This window comes from Petromyzon marinus, chromosome 52 (assembly GCF_048934315.1).
Source record: "Petromyzon marinus isolate PM22_M1 ecotype Great Lakes invasive population chromosome 52, UKy_Petmar_22M1.pri1.0, whole genome shotgun sequence".
NCBI classification, from domain to species: domain Eukaryota; kingdom Metazoa; phylum Chordata; class Hyperoartia; order Petromyzontiformes; family Petromyzontidae; genus Petromyzon; species Petromyzon marinus.
Genome location: NC_133718.1, coordinates 12006272 through 12020139, shown reverse-complemented (window position 1 = coordinate 12020139; position 13868 = coordinate 12006272). Strand labels below are relative to the sequence as shown.

The 13868-nt window shown below is 57.3% G+C and overlaps 1 protein-coding gene across 4 annotated transcripts in view; it reads left to right on the top strand.

The window, feature by feature from the left end:
• The window catches only part of EPB41L4A (erythrocyte membrane protein band 4.1 like 4A), a 49546-nt gene that overhangs the window by 9458 nt on the left and 26220 nt on the right, over positions 1-13868 (top strand). For all 4 annotated transcript variants that reach the window (XM_076051866.1, XM_032974026.2, XM_032974024.2 and 1 more), the window contains one exon: positions 2457-3170. In XM_076051866.1, the coding sequence (XP_075907981.1) occupies positions 3060-3170 (111 nt within the window). In that variant the 5' untranslated portion in view covers positions 2457-3059. The remainder of the gene's footprint in view (positions 1-2456; positions 3171-13868) is intronic.

The following is a 13868-nucleotide window of genomic DNA, read 5'->3' as shown; positions in this document are numbered from 1 at the left end:
TCATAAGGTACGCAGCCACGAGGCCTTCCCCACTCCACATCTAAAATGCAGCCCGGTGAACTTGGCCCATCACCATCATTATCACCACCACCATCATCATTTTTGATGTGCCAACGCTTTGATCCCCACCTGGAAGAACTCTCGTTTCTCACACCACTGACAGCTCACGTCGATGCATTTCGCACTGCAAAATTGCCTTGCAAACGAATGACTCTGTCGTCTTGGAAACTTGCGACAGGCACCAGGAGCCAGGTTCATTCCCTCCTCCTCTCTCACTGAACCGCACTCTGATCGGTGTGTTCCTTCAGTCAGAATTTTCAGACGTTTCTCTCTCTTCAATGTATATGTCTCTCGTGCCTTTGAAAGTCCTCTTTACGTTCAACTTGTGCGCATTAAAAATATAATAACGAATGAATGGCTTGGCCTGGAGGTGGTCCCCGATGTTGATGATGACTCCGCGCTGCCCTTCCCAAGGCGCTTGTCGCCTTATCAATCAGGAAAGCTGTCAATTAGCGCTGCCGTGAGAGATAACAACGGGGGGTCCAATGGAGCGGTGGGCTTAGCGGTCAGCGCGCTCTGCGCTACAAACCCGGCGACCTCAAGATGACATCGGTGATATCTGACCCGGCCCTGGGCCCACACGCTCGCCGGCGTGGTGAAGTATGGTCAACCAACCGCACGCTCCACCGCTCGTCTCATTCATTCAGCAGCGGATTGCCAGACGGCTGTAAATGGTAATGATTATAATTATGGATACCACCGGCGTAGCATCTCCTCGAGCTGCTCAAGGTATGTCTAACAGGAGATAAAGGCGCAGCCCTGCAATTGCTTTGCTCATGTATGGCGGAAGGGCCCTCCAACTTAGAGCCAACTCTAGAGGGTGTTTATTTAGTCTGTTCGCCCACGTTGATATCACGTGGTCGGGGGAAAAGGTGAGCGTGCCCACACTTCACACGCCGCCCGACCTCCTGATCATAAACTTACCGTGGTGGACTCCGTTTACACCGCTGGGTGGACAGGGGGGAGCGAGAAGGAGTGGGGAGGGAGATTGTGGGAGGGATTTTGAGAAATCTGCACCACTGTTTCACCTGCTGCGCCGGGAGATAGGAGCACGCGGCAGGCTGGCTGGCTGGTGTGAGTGTCTGCGTGGCCAGGTGGCTTGTGTAACCTCGTGGCCAGGTGGCTTGTGTAACCTCGTGGCCAGGTGGCTTGTGGCTTGTGTAACCTCGTAGCCGGGTGCCGTGTGGGTTGGCTGGGCAATCCGTCGTGAAAACGACAAATAAGCAGACGATAATGTCTCCTCCTCGACGTATCATAATCCATCTCTCCACGTAATACAAATAAGAGAATTCCCCCCCCATCACGTGAGCCGCACGCGCACGGCCTTCGTTCCTGGAGTGGGTTACGTTCAGCAGCATTGACTCAAGACGAGCAACATCTCTGGACCGAGTCAGGCTCGCTTGCATCAATGCTGGTGAACTGCCAGATGTTTATAGGCAAGGACCGGTTTCGATATTCGGTGTCTCATCAGGAGTAGAGTTAGGCTCCCTTGAAACAATGCTGTCGAACTGCCGATCTTACAAGCAATGCCCCCTCTATTTACGATATGGGTCCCAGTTATTATCTTATAAATAAACCCTGGCAATACCTGAGATACACCTGTTCGGATTGGTATGCCGTGCGATTTTCTTGGCTCGGAGCCCACCCCCATCTCGGTAGTGTCCTGGTTAATGTTTTACTGGGCCCCTCTCTCCCCGTGCCGACCGTGTCGTGACCCCTGGCTTTTGTTTGTGCGGCAATTCACGCCGCCGCCTGCCACCGCGTCTGTGCCGAGTCAACGTATCCACGGCGACCCCCGGGCCCACAGAGGCCGCGTCTTCACCGCCGCCGCCGGCCGGGCCCGTTCCTTATCCCGCGAGGCTTGCCGCTCCTCCATCCGGCCTCCCTTGTCTCCCCGTCGCTCATGTTTACGCAACGCACCGGCCAGTGATTTAAGGCCGAGTCGACGTAGGTGAGAGGCCCAGAACCACATCCGATATCAATGCGGAACTTTAAAGTGTAACCCCCCCCACCTCTTGAGACTCGGCGAGGCTTTCCGCGGGCCGACAAGCAACGGGGGGGGGGGACATCACTGTGGTGAGCCCCACACTTGTGCTGGGTCGAGTAATGATTACCCTGGGCGTGCGGGAGAGAGAGAGAGAGCGAGGCTTGTAGGGTCCATTCACGCTTGACCACACTCGCCCCTCTCTCGGATGAGAGGGGGGTGGGGATGAGTCAACGCGACTCAGGAGAGCCGGGTGGACTCGGCTGAGCAATTCTGTCACAGCCCCCCTCCTCCACTCGGCCACTCAACCGCCGCTCCCGGGGGACGTGGGGGCGGGGTGTGGGTGGCGATGCGGCGATGAATGCCCCCCCCCCACCCCCCCGTCGCAAACCGTCGGCTTTGTCGTTGGCAGGGGGCCGCGTCTGGAGCGTGGCCGCGATCCGAGCGGAGGGAGCGAGAGGGGAGAGGGGAGCGGTCGGTGGATGACACCGCGAGAGCTCCTCGCGTCGTTGCCGCCCGGCGCGGCGCGGTGACGGCGGAGGAGGAGGAGAAGGAGGTGCAGGCGAGGAGGATCGACAGAGGGAGGGCGAGCGGCAGCCGGCCGAGGAGGTGGCGCGGGGATGTGACGGCCCCTGAGCGGGGCGGGGGGGGGGGTCTCTCGGCGCGGACGGAGAGGGATCGTCCCGATCAAAGCGTCCGCCTGGATTTTCGAGTGACCCTCGAGACCCGAGTGATCGTCTGGATTGAATGATCGTCCGGATTTTCGAACGATCCTGGAGACTCGAGTGATCGTCTGAGTCTTCGAGTGACCGCCGAGACTCCGAAGTAATCATCCAAATTCGCGTGACCCTCCGGATTACCAAGTCATCGTGCGGACGTTCAGCGGCGATATCTGCTGCCACCGGATCGCCCCCCCCCAACCTCCTCACCCCCCCCGCCTCTCGCCTCCCCACGCTGGCCCCCCACCCCGTCGGCAGGGCCCCCCCGTCGCGCGCGACCCCCAGGGTGGGCGAGGATGAGCTGCCTGTGTGGGGGTGGCGAGGAGGAGGAGGAGGAGTTCTACTGCGAGGTTCTGCTGCTGGACGAGACCACGCTCCAGCTCACGTCCCAGCAGCACGGAGTCAAGGTGAGGCACGCGGGGGCACACGGCAGGGGTGGGGGGTGTGGGGGGGGGGCACAGGTGTGATGTGTGCAGGTGTGGGAGCGTTGTGTATACACCGAGTGTTGGGGTGTGCGACAGCGTGCCGTGCAGGGGGTGCGTGTTTTGCGTTTGGAAATGTGCACGGGTGTACATTGTGTCCACGTGTGTGTGTTCAGGCGTGGCGTATTCATGCGTGGCCCGGTGTGCATCGTCTTTGTGCCCGAACCCCATGTGGATATACTAGCCCTCGTTATAGCAACGTGGAATTTCCATTGCTGGATTAAAGACAACTCCGGTGCGCTCACATGATCATCAGCAGCAGCAGCCATGGTCAATCCACTGCTAGATGAAGGTCTTCCCCAAGCCGCCCACCATCATCTCTCACGATCCTGCGATGTGACGATCCACCGTCGCCGCTCCGTCTCCTCGGTGGAGGTCTCCTCCGACGCGTTCCGTTTCTCTTGGCCGTCACTCCACCCTTGAACTCGACCATCGCGGGGGCCACCGTCCCACCCCCAGCCCTGGCTAGACGCGTCCCAAAACCAGCGCCCACAGCCGGTGCACATGGACTCATCAACAACAACATCAACAACATCAACACATTCGTCAATAACAACACCGTGTGTGCGTGGCCTCAGCCTCAAACGAGCAGCTGGAGTAGCGGTGCGTAGTAAACATCGCCACTGGGGAGACAAAGGTGGCCGAGAGTGGTGCTGGCCACCCACCCCCTCGTGTGCCATGCCGGCCTTCATAGATGCTGCTTGCTAGCAGCACTTGCTCCAGCAGTCTGTTGAGGCTACACGGTGGGGGGGGGGGGGGGGCCTTAAAAGAGGGAACATATTGGCCCTTCTCCACAGCGCGCATTTTTTTTAAGTGCTCCGAAGAAGGGACATTGCCCGAAACGTCACCTGTAATTATGTTCTCTCTTCTCAGGCCACACGCCCGTGTCGGCATGTCCTGACAGAAGCGAGAGCCATGAACCTGGCCGCTTTCCCTAATCCGTGCCTTTCCCTTGCTGTCTCTCCAGAGTGCATTCTCGACAGGGACGCGTCTCCCTCTCCGCGCGTCTTTGTGTGCACTCTGCGGTTTTCGTGTTTTGTAAAGGACCGGACGCGACGCGGGGGAGGCGGTTCGTACCGACGTGTAAAAGACAAACAACTTTCATCGAGACGCGACCTTGACATCTGCACTCCGGACGAACCCCCAGAGAGAGAGAGAGAGAGCGGCTCACGTTTGAACTTTTTTTTTCACGAACAAAAACAAATCTGGGTTGGTGCAGCTCGGTGTGGTGCATCGGTGGCCAGGAGTCCGCGTGACGCCGCACAGATCTCACGGCGCGTTATGGCAAAGTCCGCGGCAGTGACCAGATTTTTCTCTCGGCCGAAAACCGGCGCGGTTCGGTGGCGATGGCGCTTTGGTTCCTGCCGCTAAAAGGGCGGCCGCCAACGGAGTCGCTAAGGACCGCGGGGTCATGGAGCCACGAGGTTGCGCGGTCATGGGGTCACCGGGTGACCGAGATGACCGGCATATGCACCACCTGTGCTCCCCGCTGTGCCGACTCGCCGAATTTTATCCGCCCGGTGCTTCACTCGTTGTTGTGAGCATCACTCCTCTGCCCTGCGTTGTTTTTGGAGGGTGACTGCCTCCAACTGTCCAGTCGCAGCGTCCTTCACGAGCCTCCTGCGTAGAGGCCAATCTTGACACTGCTGGTACCATTCATCTGCAAGTCCACTCAGCTCCACATCCTCCTGTACCACATCAGTACATCTCTTCTCTAGCCCATGCCACACCCGTTACAACTGCAGACGCACAAAGACAAATATCCCCCATATAGCCTTTAACAGACTCTTGTGCCAAGTGCTATTATAAAGCACCGATTAAGACTGGAATGGCACACGAGGGGGTGGGTGGCCAACACCACACCCGGCCAGCTTTGTAATTCACACACACACCAAGACAAAAACACACACTCTCAAACACTCTCTCACACTTACCCACGCACACATACTCACACACTCACTTGCCCACGCATGCAAAGACAAAGACACGCTCCCACATTCTCACTTACGCACACACGCTCGCACACTCGCACATTCTCATTCACTCAATCGCACACACACAGTTCCCAATCGCTCAAAAACAAAGATGCCCCTCAAAGCCTTTAACAGACCATTGGAGCGAGTGCTGTTGGCGAGCACCTACGGAGGCCAGGACGGCACACGAGGTGGGTGGGTGCCCATCAACACCACGCCCGGCCACCTTTGTCACTCACCCGCACGCACGCACGCACGCACACCCACACACTCTCACTTACACACACACACATACAGACCTACTCCTCCTCCTTCTTCACGCCGGCTTTGTTCCCCTGACAGCCCGGGCCGTGGAATGCGTGGCGGTGGTGACGGCGGCCTCCCCCGAGCGCGATGAATGGGCGGCCGCGCTCCGACCGGGCCACTGAAAAGGGGAGAGGCATTCCTCTCCAGCCAGCCCCACACTCGTGGGGGGGAGGGGGGGTAGTGGGGGGGGGGGTTGTGGGGGGTGGTGCTCAACATAGACCTCTTCATTATGCGCCTGTCCCGAGGTGCAAAGTGAGTTATCGCGCACGGTGCGTTTCCCCCGCGCGTTTTACCCGAGGGGGGTTTTGTTGTAGTTTTTGTTTTTTTGTGTTTAAAGCGGTTGCACGCTATGACGACGACGACGCAGAAGGGTCGTTGCCCAGAACGTCGCCTGTCACGGTAACATCGACGTGTGACGCGCCACCGCCACCGTAAATATTCTGGAGGTGTGCGGAGGAACCGCGGACGAACGGGAAGGCAGCAGCAGCCGTGCGGCGATGAGCCGGCGCTACCAATAATTGCCCAAGCTCTGCGGTCCTCTATATATACTGAAGGTATCATCACGGCCAATGTGTAAGTTGTTTACACAAGTGGGAGGAATCCGGAGCACCTGGAGAACACCCACGCGTGAGAAACACTCAATCCCCGTACAGACGTTACAGGTGTAGTACACATTGTGCTGCACGGCATCCTGGCAAGCCGGGGTACGGCTCCTCCTCAACGCCCGCCAGGAGGGGGGTTGGAACAGATGGGGATTAGTCCACACTTTGCTGTACCGCCGGCTCCTGGCTGAGCCAGGGTTACGGCTCCCCCTCGACGCCCACAGGGAAGGAAGTTTCACACCATCTGTGCGTGATCCACCAACCCTCTCCTGCCTCCACAGCGCTGTATCACAGGCAGCCACGTGCAGCGTAGCCACCACTGCGTTGTATGTGCGTACCGTATACGTGAAACTCTCACGTTTACTTTCCCCTTCAGATTCCGTAGCTTAAAAAAAACTGGCGATACCATTGATTGATTTATACGGGAGGGTGCTGCGTTGGGTTGTTGATTCAGCTGTTCTGCATTTATTTTACATAGGTTTTAAATGTTCACGATCATGTCAATAGCATTGATTGATGAGGACGTGAATTTGCCCGTGACCAGGTCACCCGGAGAGCTTGAAATCTCATCAGATCCCAGAAGCTAAAGCTGGATTTGGGCCTGGGCTGTTATGGGCGACCCCACCGTGCTATGCGGTGGACAGCAGAGGAGAGGGCAGGTCTTGGTTGGTTGGGTGAGTGGGTGGGCGAGCGGTGGGTGGGTGGGCGAGCGGTGGGTGGGTGGGCGAGCAGTGGGTGGGTGAGTGGGTAGGTGGGTGGTGAGAGATGTACAGAAGCAATTAGTGCTGTGCTGCGCTGCGTTACAGACCCACAAACCCACTCGTGGCCAACGTTGGTGACGAGTAACTCCGTACGAACCGGACTGGGGCCTCGCTCTCGGTAGACTCAGCCTTAATTGAGCGCCTGGTGCGGTGCGTAAACAACATTAGCATTGGGGAGACAAAGGGAGCCGGGCGTGGTGCTGGCCACCCACCCCCTCTCGTGTGCCGTGCCGGCCTACATAGGTGCTGCTGCTACTCGCTAACAGCACTTGCCCCATCAGTCTACCGAAGACTATAAGGGGAATCTTTGTGTTTATCTTTGGGGAGGGATGGGTGGGAGTATTGTGAGATGGATTTCGTGAATGTGGGCCTGGTGAGAGTGGAGGTGGATTTAGCCAGGGCTTCATGTCAGCTAGGTCCACCAGGACTAAGAACCGGGAAGATAGTGGCACACCCGGCACACCACATCCATTATATATCCCACAGTTGCCACTAACTGCTAGTCACATGCCACCTACTCCAGCCTACCAGCGACCCAGGAAATACCCAGTTGACAATTTAAGCTCTGAGCCGGCGTCACTCGTAAAGCATCTGCAGGCATGACAGGTTGGCGCGACGGACATTCCACGTGCCTATGACGGGAGCTCGGCTACTTCTCGCACATTACCGCGGCCGCTCTTGACCTCGGCGAAAGTGGCGGTGTCGGCTTGCGGCGAACCCCGGGGGGGAACAGCGGGGCGGCCTAGAGAGGCCGCACTTGAGAGCCTGTCAGGGAACACTCAAGTGGCTCTCTCTGTCGCCTCTCGCGCTCTCCCCGGGGTGTGGGAGAGTGGAGGAGAGGGGGGTGCGGGGCAGGGGTGCACCCGGCGAAGGGATACCAGGGGGCCCTTGGGGGAGTGTACGCGACAGGGGTGTGAAACCATTGCCTTGCCGAGGACCGAATACGACATTCAAGTACCTTTGGCGGAGTGCTGAGCTTAACTAGCAGCTATGAATGCCGGCAAGGCAAACGAGGGAGAGGGTGGCCTGGACCACGCACACCCGGCCGCCTTTATCGCCCCAGTGGCCATGTTTCACACATCGCACCAGGTACTCGTTTGAGGCCGAGTCGACCTAGGAGAGGCCCAGGGCTGGTTCATGTATTTACTGTCACTTGTGTTGGCCGTAAGCAGGAATCGATTTCGGGTAGCCGGGTTCGTAGTGCAGTGCGCTAAACCGCTGCGCCACCACCCTCCACTTTAGCAGAAAGCACACGTGAACACACACACACCGCGGCGGCGTCATCCAACGACACACCAAAAATCTATTCCCGCACTAGTACCCGATGAGTGCGGCTAGGGTGCTCGCAGTGACGTTTGGCTCAATACACACCACAGTAAACCCCTGTAACAAGCGGCGAGCGCACTAACGCTGGGCCGTGTCGCCCGACCCAGGGTAGCGTCCACCGCCCCAAAGAGTCCTCCGGTAAGATCAAACTGCGATAAGGACCGCCAAGGCGTGTCCAGGAGAGACGCTGCACGAGAAGCCTCGCCAAGAAGCATCCACCGGGAGTGTCCACCGTAGAATGACCACCCATAGATGGTCCGCTGGGGGATGTCCCCAGGGGTGTCCACCGTGAGGTGCCTCTTCACAGGCTCTGCCTAGGAGGGTCTACAGTGTTGTCCACCAGGAGTGTCTGCTTGGGGTATCCACCACAGACTGTCGACCAGGGGGGTGGGCCACCAGTATTGTCCAACAGGAATGTCCACTTGGGGTGTCCACCGGAAACGCTGTAGCAGGAGGCTGGCGTCCACCTGGCAGTGTCCACCAGGAGTTAACCCGGGCCGGTCCGGCAGCCCCAAGAAGTTGCGTTCCATTGGTGCGTTGGGAGCGCTCGCTAACGCCGTCGTCTGGCTAATTAGCGATGGCAAATTGGCGATAGCTAATTGGCGATGGCTAAGTGGCGATGGCTAATTGGCGACGACTAATTGGCGATGGCTAATTGGCGATGACTAATTGGCGACGGCTAATTGGCGATGGATAATTACGTCGGCCCTCCATAAAAAACAAAAAAACTTCCAAAGGCCGCCGCATCAGCGGAGTGAGGGAATTCGCGGGCCCCTGCCAGGGGGCGAGCGTCCGACGGAACGGCCATCGAGGCCCAGGCCTGGCGGAGTGTGCACAGGCCCGTAACCCATGGTTACCGGCGGGGAGTGCACAGGCCCATAACCCGTGGTTACTGGCGGGGTGTGCACAGGCCCATAACCCATGGTTACCAGTAGCATGTGCACAGACCCGTAACCCAAGGTTACCGATGATGTATACACAGGCCCGTAACCCGTGGTTACCGGCGGGGTGTGCACAGGCCATAACCCATGGTTACCGGTGGGGTGTGCACAGGCCCGTAGCCCGTGGTTACCGGCAGGGTGTGCACAGGCTGTAACCCATGGTTACCGGTGGGGTGTGCACAGGCCCGTAGCCCAGTTACCGGTGGCGTGTGCACAGGGCCGTAACCTGTGGTTACCAGTAGCGTGTGCACAGGCCCGTAACCCGTGGTTACTGGCAGGGTGTGCACAGGCCCGTAACCCGTGGTTACCGGCGGGGTGTGCACATGCCCGTAACCCGTAGTTACCAGCGGGGTGTGCACAGGCCGTAACCCATGGTTACCGGCGGGGAGTGCACAGGCCCATAACCCGTGGTTACCGGCGGGGTGTGCACAGGCCCGTTACCCATGGTTACCGGCGGGGTGTGCACAGGCCTGTAACCCGTGGTTACCGGCGGGGTGTGCACAGGCCCGTAACCCGTGGTTACCGGCGGGGTGTGCACAGGCCCGTAACCCGTGGTTACCGGCGGGGTGTGCACAGGCCCGTACCCGTGGGCTGCAGGGGACGCCGCTCTCTGGCTCGCTTGTGACGTGGCGGTACGGCAATGGATTCTTAAATCTATCTGTGCAGAGCTGTGTGGAATATTACACGACCTGAGTTCGCTCAGTGGGCGGGTGAACATCAGTGGCCGAGAGTGATATCTGGCCCACGCACTAACCAGCGTGGTGAAATATGGTTGATCGACGGAGGGCTGTAAATGATAACAACAAAGAGATACCACTGGCTTAGCATCTCCCATAGCTGCTCAAGGTGGCCACGTGGCCAGCTGGCTCCTTGCGGGCCTATTCATCTGTCGTAGCAATGCACGTTGTACATTATCTCCAATTAGCACGTACGGTGCGAAGAAAGTTCAACATACGTGCGGCTGACCCATGGAAGGGCAGAGCCTCTGTGTTGCTGTCCATGTGCCACGGTGGCTAGGAGATGTTAACTCCCTCGCCTGGTATACAGTAGTCTCCCCATAGTCGCATGGATTTTTTCACCGGGTCCTCCGGGTTTTCCCTCCACATTGAGAATCAACACCCGTTTAGAGTAATTGGTCGCTTGAAATTTCCGCATGATTAGGTCGATTCTGAAAAAGAGCTACATAGTTCAGTGGGCCTTACCTGGTAAAATAAAAAAATGTTTAGTTTTAGTTTACATACTCACAAAAGATGTCTAACAAGAGGTAAAGGTGCAGCCCTGCAATTGCTTTGCTCACGCCACCGCTTGCAGAATGGGTCCTCCAACTTAGAGCCAGCTGTAGAGGGTGTGTATTTAGTCTACTCGCCCACGTTGATCTCACGTGGTCGGGGGGAAAGGTGAGCGTGCCCACACTTCACGCCACCACCACACGCCACCCGACCTGCCGATGATAGACGTCACCGTTGCGAGCGAACCCATTCACACCGCTGGGTGGACACTGGCCGACTTGAGAGGGAGGAGGAAGGGCTCGAATTAAAAAAACATGCGCCAATGTTTGAGCCGCCGAGTCGGGAGATTGGGATCGAGACGTCGATCTTCTGGGCTGTAATTCCAGCATGGCTGCTCGCCACCACACAGCGCCCACGGCCTAGCGGCTACTCTCCTGTTACCGAGCCTTGGCTGCATTATTCATCGAGGCCACGGCGGCCTCCATCCCGAGCTGGGACTTGTGTTCCGTGTCGCTAAACTCTCGCGAGCAATACGATTTGACGAGGGGCCCTCCTGGACCACGGTTCAAAAGAAATTAAAAGATAAATAAACCCACAGTCTGCCACCCCGGAATGCCAGCCGGCTCGTAAAACCCAAGCGACGACAGCGGGGGGGGGGGTCGCTGAACCCCGACAGACACCGTCATAACCCCCCGCCCCCACCACGATGCAGTCGTGCCGGCCGATCCATCTTCACCGCGTGGGACGCGCCGCGACCCTCGCCACAAACCCATCCCTGATGTCACAATTGTCTCAGCGAGTCTGAGGTCGGCAGTTCACCAGCATTGATGCAAGCAAGCCTGACCGCTGCTGCTCATCATGATGAGACACTGCGTGTCGAAACCGATCCTCGCCTGGAACATCGGGCAGTTCGCCAGCATTGATACAAGCAAGCCTGATTCTCACTCACTCATCCACTCACTCACCCACTTAATCACTCGCTCATTCACTCAGTCATCCACCCACTCAGTCATCCACCCACTCACTCATCCACCCACTTCTCACCCACCCACTCGTTCACCCACTCGTTCACCCACTCGCTCTCCCATTCGCTCAATCATTCACTCACCCACATACCTGCTCAATCATTCTCCCACACACTCATTCACTCACTTACCCACCCACTCACTCAATCATTCACCCAGGTTGCTCTTGCAAATGAGACTCATAAATGTGGTATGTTGAGTTCTCACCGTGGTTAAGCAAAATAAACTTTAAAATGAAACTCACTCACCCACCAACTCGCCTACTCATCCACCCCCTCATTCACTCACTCACCCACCAACCCACCCACTCAATAACCCACCCACTCAATCATTTATCCACTCACATTTACCCACTCAGTCATTCACCCAATCACTCACCCACTCATTCACTCCCCAACCAATCCACCCACCCACTCAATAATTCACCTATTCACCCACTCACATTCAGTCACTCACTCCCCCACTAATTCATTCAACTAGTCACTACCCATCCACTCGCTCAAGCATTTACCCAGATTACTCTTGCAAATCAAAATAGGAGCGTCTCATCGGAGTTCCCACCGTGATTAAACAAAATCAACTTGACTTAACCTTGACGCGGTGTTAACCTGGGCGGCGTTGAGGCGTGGGGTATGATAATGGGTAACCGGGGTAATGAGCGGTAATGAGGCGTTGTGCCCCGCGGGTGAAGGGGGGGGCCGTGGCTCGGGTTACCGGCTCGGCGCTGTGCCCGCAGCAACGGCCCCCCACCACCCCCCACCACGCCTACACCACGCCACGCCTACACCACGCCACGCCTACACCACGCCTACACCACGCCACGCCTACACCACACCACGCCTACACCACGCCACGCCCACACCACGCCTACTGTGTGCATCACGTCCAGGCACGCACGGCGCACGTGTGCCGGGCAAAGGCGTCATGTCGGTCTTACATAATCATCGTAATCATCATCATAATAATCATAAATCATCATCCCCTAATCGGCGGTGGCACCGGCTCCTCGGTGGAGGCTTTTGGGTTGGGTCGCGTCGATATGAACGTTGCGTCGGTGAGCCCGCCGCCACCCAGCGCAGCCAACTTGGAAGGTTTGTCGCGTGAACGGAATGCGCCAGATGGTTACTAGTAGTTAAGCACGCGCGGCGTGTTGGAGAGTAAACCCACAACAACGTTTACAATTCGAGTGCGACGTTTGGCTGGTGATTACAACAACAACCAGCTTCATCAGGCGATTTTCCAGAATTGTACAAAGGTGACGTCACTGTGGGGGGGGGGCTTTAGATGGACTGGCCACGTGACCAGAATGCTCTGCACGAGACTGCCAAAACAAGTCTTCTTTGGCGAGCTGAAGAATGGCAAGCGAGCCCAAGGTGGCCCCATAAAGCGCTACGAGGACACCCTGAAAGCTTCCTTGGAGAGCTTTGGATTCGACCTGAAAAACTGTGAACCCCCTAGCTCAGCACTGACCTGCCTGGAGGAGAGAAGTACAGGATGGTGCAGTCCTCTGTGAGAGCAGGAGAAGCTCCTGTGCTATCTTGAAGAGGCAGCAGCACAAATCTACCAAGGGAGGACTTGTGGCTGCACCTCAGAGCTCTACGTCATCCTCCCTGACCTGTCCAGTGTTGCCACAGAGAATCCCGGGCTCAGATCTGCCTGTTCAGCCATCTGCGCACTCATCAAAACCCAAGAAAATGACAAACGTGCCATGGTCATCAGGACCACAGCGGGGTCAATGTCATCATGTAAGTTGTGTTCATCTGAGAATATGCTGTCCCTATTATTGGTTGGGTTACTCACAATGAATCAACGCGCACAAAGTATGGACATTATGTGGTGGAGGGGTGTGAACGACACATTTATATTGACACGATAGAACCCAAAACATCTTTATTATGTGTAGCATTGGTGGCGGTAGCCTACTACTACGATACGACGAGGGGTTTAACGGCGCCTGCTTACACAGACCCTGTAGAGCCGCTGGTGGAAAGTTGAAATTCCACCTTCCCATTGGGTGTGTGAGGGTATCCACAAGGACAATACGCTGCTGACCTCCACCACAAAGTGGTATTTGTTTTTATCGACCCTAGAGGGAGTGATGATGATGGGCTGAGTCAACCTCCACCAAGACCATGATGTGAACTCGCAAGCTGCCGATTTGCGAACTGCGGCTCCGCTGTACCGCTGAGCCGCCCGGGTCCACAGTCCCGTAGAGGCCTTGTTATCCTGCTGCCGGATGAAGGCGGTCTCCCTACACCGTTGCGGGGTTGTTGACCATACTTCACCATGCTGGTCAAGTGGGGATTGGTGAAGAAGGGGAGGCCAAGACCGGTTCAAGATAAATGCTCGCCACCGAAGTTATTAGCCCCGGGACTGGGAATCGAACACGGGATGGACAGCCACGCTGCCGGCTAATGTGTCAGGGTGTGTGTAGCGAGATTGCCGGGGAGCGTGGGGAGC